General features: G+C 37.2%; 1 protein-coding gene across 1 annotated transcript; it reads left to right on the forward strand.

Annotated features, from left to right (window-relative positions):
- The first annotated feature begins 226 nt into the window (after nt 1-226).
- On the forward strand, nt 227-6,273 carry LOC140732192 (uncharacterized). Its single transcript, XM_073054500.1, has 2 exons — nt 227-337; nt 5,215-6,273. The coding sequence occupies exons 1-2, from the start codon at nt 296-298 to the stop codon at nt 5,920-5,922; spliced, it is 750 nt and encodes a 249-aa protein (XP_072910601.1). The 5' UTR covers nt 227-295; the 3' UTR covers nt 5,923-6,273.
- Nucleotides 6,274-11,877: the final 5,604 nt, after the last annotated feature.

Genomic DNA, 11,877 nt, shown 5'->3' on the forward strand with positions numbered 1-11,877 from the left:
GTAATATTTTGATGAAGTACTGCCTTTGGGATTAAGCCTTCAATTTTCTATTAAGTTTTATTTTAAAGAATGAGTGTTGAGTTTTGTGCTGGTTGAAGGATTTCAAGCAATACTAATGACTTTCAGTTGCTTAGACTGACATAATATGCCTGCACGAACCTGTGTAAGCAGTGACACTAATCTTCATTTAATTATCTTATGCCGGCATTAATAGATCCTTATCCATAATAAAGTCATGCTGAAAGCATTCTGCTGGCTTCTAACTGCACCATACATAGACGAAACCTGGTAAGTGATGATGAAACAAAGAAAAAGGCAGGAATCATTGGGAAAGCTGGTAAGTCAGCTATTTGCCTTTTTATAGCAGCTGTCCTCCTCTGTAATTCTTTTTTATCTATCTTTCTATCTCTTTATCTGTTATCTATCATTGCATTATTCATTTCCAATTTCTTTTTCTGGCTAGAACCTGTAACCATCAAGATGAACAATTTAGATTAATTTTGATGCTGGTTTAAAGATTTCAGTAAATTCTAATGAGTTTTACTTATTAATGCTCTTCTACTTTGATCTCTTTTGGACTATATCAAATTCAGAAAGTATTAGAATACAAATTTCATTGAATCAATTCCACCTGCAGACATAATCATTCTTGAATTACCCCACATGAATTCTTATTCACAATCACCTTATTATCATGTAATTTTTATATCTGCAATTATAATGGAAATGTTTACAAAATAAAATAGAAAGATAAAGTCAAGCAAATATATTAAATATTATGTCCTAATGCAACACAATTAATTTAAAGGCAACTTATAATTTTAAGCCATAATCATCCTTGTAGAATCTATTGTTACACATTTGATACTTTTTATTTAATGGTGCTGATTTGACCTGATCATTCAGAGATTTGTTGATGCCCTGTCACCTGTAATTGAATGGTGAAAACATCAATTTCAGTTGCTCAATGAGACAGAGTTTGTCCAACTTCTTTCTAAGATGTAAAGATGACTATTACTTGGTTTGCTTTAGACTAATTGGAGGTTATACTCAGTTAATCAACAGCAAGGAACCTTGAGATTGACATTGGAAATGATGTCCAAAATTTCATGGATTTTAATCTCCATTGCATTGATACTGCTGTGAACTATTAAAGTGCTCACATTTAATGCCTGTTATGAAATTATTTTTTGATTTTAATCAAACTACTATATCATCGGAAACTAAATTATCAATGCCTTGTAAAACAACAGGCCACAGGTGTTTATTCACCTGTGGTAATCTTTCTTGGGCTAATAACATGACAACTTCATTTCAAATCAATTTAATCTATGAAAGTTCATACAGTCTTCAATATCCTATTCCATGCATGAATGATGGATGTAGTGGCCAAAGTCTGTGGCTATATGATTGAGCTATCATCCAAATGATTAGCTATCATATTCCTTCCAAATATTTTCTCCTCCAGTTTTCCTTTTATTTGGCTTTTCCTTAGGCTATTCCTTTGGATTGAGGACATTATACTTCCACCCTGGTTCTGTGAATTTTGCAGTTGCTTCTGAGCCCAAAATGAAAGGAAATACAGATGAACCCATCAATGGGACAGGAGGTGCCTGACAGGATGAGTGGTTAATTGTGAGTTGCTTTGTTTATTCCTCTAGTTAAACAAGGCATCTCTGTGGTCAAATGCATGGACTGGAGGCTTTCATTATCATCTTCAAATGCTCTTTTTCTATTTTGAATAGTATGTTATTCAATGAATACAAATTAACATAACTGCTAGGGTAGTCTGAAAACTACATAGTTCAGTAAATAATATATAACAGGCTCTTGCTTATAGACTGCTTAATTTGAAGGAGAAGTGAAAAGAATCTCCTGATTATATCATAACATACAACATATTTCATGCAAAAGGCACCATATTGCACATAGAAAGTAAGATTTATTTCAGACTGGGCAAATCAAATTAGCATGTGATATAAGCATTTCCAGAGGAAATGAAGCTTCAAAACACTCAGTAAAGGCAAATGGGGGCAATAACTCCCAATGGAGCATTTTACAAGACAATTTTCTCTTAGCCTATCTTGACGCATTCTCCATACCAATGTTTCCATTGCCATATTACCGTGCTCACCAGGCTCATTTACAGATGATAATCTATGTCCAGAGTTAAAGAAAAATCAGCATTTTCATGTTAGCTAAAGCTTTTCAAAAGTTGTCTTCTCATGAAATAATGATGAATTCAGCTGTGGCATTTCTACAGTTATCTGAAATTCAATTGTAACAATGGACTCTGAAGGTGGGTTTTCCAAATGCAAATGCTGGAAATATGCAATAAAGGAAGCAAATGTCATATTTCAGGAAATTGTTAGCAAGCCAGGAAAAAAATTTATTTAGATTATTGACAAATTGAGATTGTTCTTTCTCCTTTTCCAAATATTCTATTCATTGTGCAGCTAAATTCACAAAGATTTTCTTTTATAAGTTAAAGGAAAACTAAGAGACGAGTTCGGATGAATTATTTTCAATATTCCATCAGTCCATTCTATTCCAATATAACAAAGAAAATCTTTCATAAACTTTTTCCCATCTGTCTTTATTACTAATCCTTGTCTATAAACACTGTCCAGATTAATTTTGCAACCAGATGAAAGACATGTCTTCATCCTCATTAGATTTTCCAAATGTTCCACTTCTAGTCTGTCTCTGGATTTACATTTGATTGAAATTATAAGTCTGAATCCACAATCACAGTCAGCACTAGAAGCTTGGAATGTTCCAACAATATCAACAAGAATTGATGTTCTTCATTTCTAATCACATAGATCAACATATCAGTGAACGTTTTAATTGAATCACCCTTAACCTCATCAGAAACAACAAATTTGAAATCACAGTATTACTGTGATAATTTTGAGGCAACATTTTTGTTATAGTTCGTAACAGTAACAGTAGTTAACTGTAACTCCGTAGTTTTCAGAACAGTAGTTCTGAAACAGAAGCAGGGGGTTGCAGGTTCAGCCAGCTCCCTCAAGGACAATAGCCATAGGGTTATAGAACACTACAGCACCCATACAGGGCCTCTGGTTTATCTAGTCCATGCCAAGCTATTATTCTGCCTAATCCCATCAACCTGCACATGGACCATAGCCTTCCATACCCCTCCCATCTATGTACCTATACAAATTTTGACATTGAACCCACATACACCAGTTTTGCTGGTAGCTCAATCCACATTATCCCCGCCCTCTCAGTGAAGAAGTTCCCCCTCATATAACTTTTAAACATTTCACCTTTTACCCTTAACCCATACGCTAGTTCCAGTTTCATCCAACTTCAGAGGAGAAAACCCTCCTTGCATTTACCCTATCGATACTTCTCATAATTTTGTATGCCTCTATCAAATCTCCCTTCATTTTCCAAAGCTCTAGAGGCTAAAGTTCCAACCTATTTAATCTTTCCCCATAACTCAGGTTCTCAAGTCTCGGCAACATCCTTGTAAATGTTCTCTGCACTCTTTCAATCTTATTGATTTACTTTCTGTAGGTAGATCACTGCACACAATATTCCAAATTAAATGTCACAAATGTCTAATACATTTCAACATAACTTTTCAACTCCTGGACTTAATATATTGATTTATGAGGGTCAATATGCCAAAAGCTTTCTTTCAAATGATTCAAAAAAATCAAAGTATATATAAATTATAAAACCTTGAGAATTGTCTGCTTACAAGCAGCCACAAAGAAAGAAACCTGAATTAACTCAATTAAAAAAAGAGACCAACATCCAATGCACAGTGAAAGAGAAAAAGCACAGATCATGCAAACAATAGGAGTAATAACAAGGAGACAGGAGTGAACACTTTAAGACCTTATCAACCTGTGGCACCACTTTCAAGGAATTATGGATCTGCATTCCCAGATCTCTCTGTTTTACTGCACTCCTCAGCTCCCTACTGCTCACCATGTAAGACCTAACCTGGCTTGTCCTTCCAAAATGCAACATCTTACATTGTCTGCAAGAAATTCAACCTGCCATTTTATAGCCCATTTTTCCAGCTGGTCCAGATCCTGCTGCCAGCTCTGATAGCCTCATTCGCTGTTCACTACATCCCCAATCTTGGTGTCATCCACAAATTTGTTCATTCTATTTACCACATTAAATTAGTCTCCAACAATTGAGGACATCTTTAAAAGGCAGTGCCTCAAAAACAGCTGAAACCAAGTCAATATTTTTTAAAAGAATACAGAACAAAAATCTAATAAACAGAGAAATGACATGCTTTAATTCTAGACAAAGGGTTGAAGGATTAAGCGGTCTCTTCAGTTTGTACATTCATAGATGACCTGTGCGTTATCACATCACTAGTTGAGAGACTTTGAAATATGTACATTTTACTGTCATATTTCCTACAATGAAACAATGATGCAATTTCTGAAGAGATTAATTGGTTGTAAACCCTTGGGAAAACATCCAGAGTTTGTGAAACATTTTGGGTTTATGAAAGTTGCAAAATGCTTGAATGTTTTTCTTTTACCTCTTTCCATTGAATAATATAAAAGCAACATCTAATATTGTTACCTGGTGAAGATTATAAAGCACAAGACTTCAATTAGAAGACCAAGAAAGGAATTTTCACAAGATTTTCTCCCTGATGGTGGAATTATAATTTGTTTAAACCAGAGTAAGATTGTGAATTGAATGAACCAACCACTATGTGTCTAAGACAATGGAGATTAACTGTTAGTGAGTTTAACGAGTGAGAAAAAATTCTTAATGTTCTTGTGCTAAGTTTCTGAAGGCAGTCTCAGACTAGGATGTTGAATGATTTCTGCAAAAATGATAGAAGACAAATTGCAAATTATACAGCTGACGTAAGTATGAAAATTGTACTTATTATTGCTTACCTTTTCTTAATTGAACCTGTTTTCATGCTATTCATAATTTTAAAGTTTTGGGGTTAAGAATTTGTCCACTGTGTTATATGATAAATGCACTGTGTAGCAATATATTTCAAGATGAAACAACAACTTGGAATTTCAGAATCAAAATTCATAAAGCATTTGTTCTAACATCAAAAGTTTACCTCATGAATGAACATAGTATTTTACCTCTTTTGTGCGGTCAATGACAAAAAATGGGATTGTGTATTACTAGCCTGCAAAAGCTGCTTTCTTAAATGATAACCTGCTTCAATCAATTGTTTTCAAGGGACTCTCAAACCAAGCAACATCAGAAACCAAACACAAAATTCCGTACAATATGCTACATGGTCTCAACCTCAACAAGGCAACAGACAAGAAGAACTCACTCAGTACCAATCACTCAGCAATTAATGATATTGATAATCAAAGTGAAGAATTCTTATCTGTCAATAACTATGAGGACCAAAGACAAACAGCATCATCGGTGTCGTATCAAGGAAATAAGAATGAATGGAAAGAAATTACTCCTAAAAAACCAGTTAAGCTGGCTCCATTAGAACTATCTGAAGATATTAGGAAAGCTCAGCTTGAAAAGCTCAAAGATGTTCAACTCAAAGCAGAGAAGGCTTTAGAAAAACTGGCTACCAATGGAGAAATCTGTGTGGAAAACCATCCGAGAAAGGTGAGAAATCTTAGACAACTGGAGAACTTAGAAAAAATCAGGCAGGCTGAATATGCATTACTAGAAAACTCAAAATCTTCGCAGTCTCTCAAGCAGCAAGCATCATTTCTTCCTGCCAAGATCCCAGATTCCATTATCAACCAGAAATTTGGAGAAAAAGTGCTTCCAAATAAACTCTTGGTTCCTATTACCAAATCTGTGATTAAATCTGATGGAAGTCCTGAACCAACACATCAAGCTTTCAAAGGGAGATTAAGAAAAGGCTATGAAGGTGAAGCAAGTTGTAGGTCTAATCCCTTGAATCCATTCTGATTAACCGTTAGCCATATGAGCATTGTTGAAGATCTTAACACTGCAGGCAAGAAGTCAGTGAAAAAGCTAAACGTCTAATAACGTAATCAAGAGAAAATGTATAAGATAAACTGGTGCATTGTACATTATCAGAACGTAAATCAGATTAGTACTCCATAAGAGGATTTAATGAACTGTGTTGATCCACATGCTTCAAGTTAATGTATATTGATACGTTGAAAAATGTAAACGCAATCCCATTGCTCCTGTAACAAGCCAAAGAACTATGCAATAGCTAAATTGTTAATTGATGAGAAACTGATTACCAATTATTTCAAAAATAAAACACCTTTGGGTCATCATGGAAAGAAATATCTGCTTCACAAGAGATTAGTTCTTAAGTTCACATCATTAATTTTATTTTTTCCCTTCGATTACTGCTGATATTACTTCTCAATGTGGAGCTGCTGATGGGATTGAATAATAAAATGAAAAATCTCAATGTAAGTGGAAAATCTGAATAACAAGGAGAAAGTAAATTTGAATATGGTAAAAGGAATACCAAAGGCAATGAACTAATCCCAGTAGAAAACTAATCATGCAAATGGAAATTCAGATGTGAATAAAATTGATGATGGCAACTCATTTAAAAATTCAACGAGCTCATTTGTCCCTTACATTATGAATATGCAAGCTTATCTTAAAATCTCCAGTGATAATTATATAATTCCTGCTGGTTATACACACCAGAATAATCGTGGGCCAGTTTGAAGTCTGTGCTTCAATCAGCAGCATATTAAAGTCTAATCCCTTTGGTGGCTTGCAAAGAATTAAAAGTAATCTGTGCCAAGTGCACAGGTGGTTCCAAAATGAATAACAAGGCAGTATCCTCAGAGAAATGTTTAACATTCAAAGAGATTTACCAAGACCTAGCTAATGCGTGAATTGCAAACAACATTTAACACTTGAATTATGAAATTCCAATGTATTTCAGGGCTAATCCTGTATGTTTTAAAAAATCATAGAGATTAGAAGGCGGTCCCCTGGCCAATTTGTGTCTGCTAACATAATTAAAGGCATCACAAACAAAGCTCTATTGTTTTGTTTCACTCACTTTATTCTTGCAGATGCATTTTAGTTGCCTTTTGAAAGTTTTTGCCAAAATTGATTTCACATATATTTATGACAATGTACAACTCATTGAGTTAAAAATAGTTCTTTTCTCCTTATCTTCCTTTTGTATTAAGAATAGGACTGCTGCAGAAAATTGTAGGAATATTGTTCCTAGGCTATTTATCACGTTCAAACTGAGAATCAAAGCCTTACAACAAGGGGAAATCTGCAGATACTGGAAATCCGAGCAACTCACATGAAATGCTGGAGAACTCAGCAGGCCAGACAGCATCTATGGAAAAGTTACAAATTTAGTCCTCAGGTGTCATCAGCAAGTGTCTGGAGTTGGCTATACAAACACAGGCAGTTCAGGTGTTTGAAGACAAAGTACAAGCCACCAGCCCTGTAGACTCTGGGGTCCCAATGAAGGATGAATTAAGTCTGGAGTAAGCAAATGGAGGGAATATGATCTTTCACTGAGTCATGGGTATACATTCCTCCACCAGCTCAAAAATTTCTATTTATATATTCTTCACCATTTTTATTATTAATAAATACTAATAAAGACATGAAAAGCACAGAGAGTCTTTTGTTGCATGTAATGTGTGCACAGGAGAATTCATATCATACACTGTCGTCCCAAAGAACTGGTTGAATATACAGAAAAACAAATATGCATTTATTCTTTTGCTATATTGATCACTCACTCAACATGAAGATAAGCTGTATAACTTAACATGAAATGTTTGACCATTCCTTATAATCCTCTATCCATACCTTGGATATTCTTCCAAAAATATCAAATAATGTCGTGCACTAAAGATGTACTCTTGCCTTCTCAATCTACCTAATCATAGCCCAGGTTCTTTATATGTCTGTCTGCACTGCTGCTTCTCTGTAACACTGCATTCTGCATTTCATCTTTTTTTCTTTTGTGCTGCCTTGATATGGTATGATTTGTCTTGAGAGTATGCAAACAAAACTTTTTTACTGTCTCTTTGTATATGTGACATTAATAAACCAATTACAGATTACCAATTATAAATTATGCATAAATACTTGAAAAAGCTAACAGAACTAGAGTCCAAATCAACAACAATGTAACTTTGAAACACAATAACAGAGATACAAGGTAATATTTAATTTTTATTGTATGGGTAAAATTTTGGCAGGCAATTCATCAGAATTTGCTTAAAAGCTATTCAATTGCATTTAATGAAATAAAAATAGAGTGTTCTAACAGTACTACTAGACAGTCGACTTTATGAAATACATAACTTTGAATGCATTTATCTCTGTATGATGTTCAATATATTTAAATAAATCATGATCTTCTGCCAATATAGTTATAGGAAAAAAATACATTTAAATATTCTTGGCCCAAAACCTAAAACAATAGTCCATACCTGGATTTAAACTGTGAAATTTGTTAGAGTCATAAAGATGTACAGCACAGAATCAGGCCTTCAGCCCATCTAGTTCATGTCAAAACCATTTAAACTGCCTACTCCCAACGACCTGAACCGGGACCATAGCCCCCTAGGTCCATACTATCCATGTACTGATTCAAACTTCTCTTAAATGTTGAAGTTGAGCTCACATGCACCACTTGTGCTGGTTACTCATTCCACACTCTCACAACCCTCTGAATGAAGAAGTTTCCCTCATGTTCCCCTTAAAATTCTCATCTTTCATCCTTAACCCATGACCTCTGGTTGTAGTCCCACCCATCCGCAGTGGAAAACACCTTCTTGCATTCACTCTATCTATATCCCTCATAATTTTGTATACCTCTATCAAATCTCGTCTAAATCTTCTATGTTCTAAAGAAAACAGTCCTAACCTATTCAATCTTTCCTTATAACTCAGATCCTCCAACCCGCAATATCCTTATAAATTTTCTCTGCACTCTTTCAACCTTGTTTACACCTTTCCTATAGTTTGGTGGCCAAAACTCACACAATACTCCAAATTAGGCCTCACCAACATCTCATACAAATTCAACATAACATCACATCTGCTCTACTCAATACATTGATTTATGAAGGCCAATGTGCCAAAAGCTTTCTTTATGACCCTATCTATCTGTGACACTGTAGTGCTCTACTATTCACTGTGTAAGACCTACCCTGGTTGGCCCTACTGAAGTGCAAAACCTCGCACTTCTCTGCATTAAATTCCATCTGCCATTTTTCAGCCCATTATTCCAGCTGATGCAGATCCCTCTGCAAGCTATGATGGCCTTCCTCACTGTCCACTACACCCCCAATTGTGGTGTCATCTGCAAGTTTGCTGATCCAGTTAACTACGTTATCATCCAGATCAAAGGACCTAACACCAATCCCTGTGGCACACCACTAGTCACAGGCCTTCAGTCAAAGAGGCAACCATCAACTACCACTCTCTGACTTCTCCCACAAAGCCAGTGTCTAATCCTACATTAATGTTACTGTTAATCCTATTTGAAAGTGCAGCTGTAACTCTATTGATCTTAAATATCAAATTTCCCTTATAAAGGCAGTGTTAAGAATTCAGACACAAACAAGAGAAAATCTGCAGATGCTAGAAATCCAAGTGACACACACAAAATCCTGGGGGAGCTCAGCCGGCCAGGCAGCAGCTAGGAAAAAGAGTACAGTTGATGTTTCAGGCCAAAACCCTCCCGCAGGACTGGAGGAAAAAAGCTGAGGAGTAGATTTAAAAGGCAGTCAGAGGGAAAAGACAAACACAAGGTGATAGATGAAACATGGATGGGGAAGGATGAAGTAAAGAGCTGAGAAGTTCATTGGTGAAAGAAACAGAAGGCCATGAAAGAAAGAAAAGGGGGGAGGAGCATCGGGGGAAGTGATGGGCAGGCAAGGAGATAAGGTGAAAGAGGGAAAAGTGGATGGGAAATGTTGAATAAGGGGTTGGGGGGGCATTAACAGAAGTTTGAGAAATTGATTTTCATGCCATCAGGTTGGAGGCTACCCAAATGGAATATAAGGTGTGATTCTTCAAATCTAAATGTGGCCTCATCACGACAGTGGAGGAGGCCATGAATGGACATTTCAGAATATGAATTAAAATAGGTGGCCACTGGAAGTTTTCACTTTTCCTGGTAGTCAGAGCGTAAGTGCTCAGTGAAGCAGTCTTCCAAACTACTTCAGGTCTCACCGGAGGTCATACCGGGAGCACCAAACGCAATACATGACCCCAACAGACTCATAGATGAAGTGTCGCCTCAGCTGGAAGGATTGTTTAGGGCCCTGAATGGTAGTAAGGGAGGAGGTGTAGGGGCAGGTGTAGTGCTTGTTCCATTTGCAAGGAGGGAGATCAGTGGAGAGCGATGAATGGACAAGGGATTCGCATAGGGAGCAATCCCTGTGGAAAGATGTGCTTAGTGGTGGGATCCCATTGGAGGTGGTGGAAGTTTTGGAGAATTATGTGCTGTACATGGAGGCTGGTGGGGTGGTAGGTGAGAACAATAGGAACACTATCTCCGGTAGGGCAATTGGAGGATGGGGTAGGGGCAGATGTGTGTGAAATGGAAGTGTTGATGTGTGTGAAATGGAAGAGGGCAGCATTGATGTTGGAGGAAGGGAAGCCCTTTCTTTGAAAAAGGAGGACATCTCCTTCGTTCTAGAATGAAAAGCCACATTCTGAGAGCAGATGTGGTGGAGATGGAGAAATTGAGAGAAGGGGTTGGCGTTTTTACAAGTAACAGGATGGGACGAGGTATAGTCCAGGTAGCTGTGAGAGTCCATAGGTTTATAATAGCCATTGGTGGGTAAGCTGTCTCCAGAGATAAAGACGGTGAGATCAAGAAAAGGGAGGGAGGTGTTGGAAATGGACCAGGTAACTTTGAGGGCAGGATGGAAGCTGGAGGCAAAGTGGAAGAAGTTGACGAGTTCAGCATGGTAAAGGAGGCAGCACCAATGCAGCTGTCGATGTAGCATAGGAAAATGCAGGATGGACAACGGTGTAGGCTTGGAACATAGTCTGTTCCACATAGCCGACAAACAGGCAGGCATAGCTGGGACTCATGTGAGTGTCCATGGCTACCCCTTTTGTTGAAGTGGAGCCAAATAAATTATTTAGAGTGGGGATAAGTTCTACTTGGCAGAGGAAAGTGGTGGTGGAGGCAGACTGTTTAGGTCTGGTGTCCAGAATAAATGGAGAGCTTTGAGGCCTTCCTGGTGGGGGATGGAGGTGTATAGGGACTGGACGTCCACAGTAAAAATAAGATGATAAGGGCCAGGGAACCTGAAATCATTGAAAAGATGCAGAGCATGTTAAGTATCACGGTTGTAGGTAGGAAGAGACGGAACTAGAGGGGATAAAACAGAGTCGAGGTATGCTGATATAAGTTCAGTGGGGCAGGAACAAGCTGAAACAGTCGGTCTACCTGAACAAGCGGGTTTGTGGATCTTGGGTAGAATTCAGAGATGTGGAAAGTAAGTGATTCCTACCTTGTCATGTTCTCAAAATAATTCGCTCTATCATAATGTCAAGCTCAACACCACTGTGCTCTGGGACGTTATGAGCTCCCTGATCTCAACGTAAGAAATACTTCAGCAGATGTAAAAGTCTATAACTTTGGCACAATAGGCACCAAGGAAACAAAAGGTATGCTGAGTCAAGATGAAAACAAAGAAACACAACATTTTATGTATCTTCTTACTGCCAAAAAAAAACTCTTAAACTGTCTCCACCACAGTATGTTCTTTTAGCTGCTTTCTATTTCTCCATCATTGCACTTGCTTAAAGTCACTGGCATCTTAACTTTGTCAAGTATTTTTTTTCTGTTCTGGACATGAAACAGTAACACTGTTTTTCTTTACCACAGCTGCTGACTAAAATGCTGAGTATTTCCAGCATTTT

The sequence above is a fragment of the Hemitrygon akajei genome, chromosome 1 (genome assembly GCF_048418815.1).
Source record: "Hemitrygon akajei chromosome 1, sHemAka1.3, whole genome shotgun sequence".
Classification (NCBI taxonomy): domain Eukaryota; kingdom Metazoa; phylum Chordata; class Chondrichthyes; order Myliobatiformes; family Dasyatidae; genus Hemitrygon; species Hemitrygon akajei.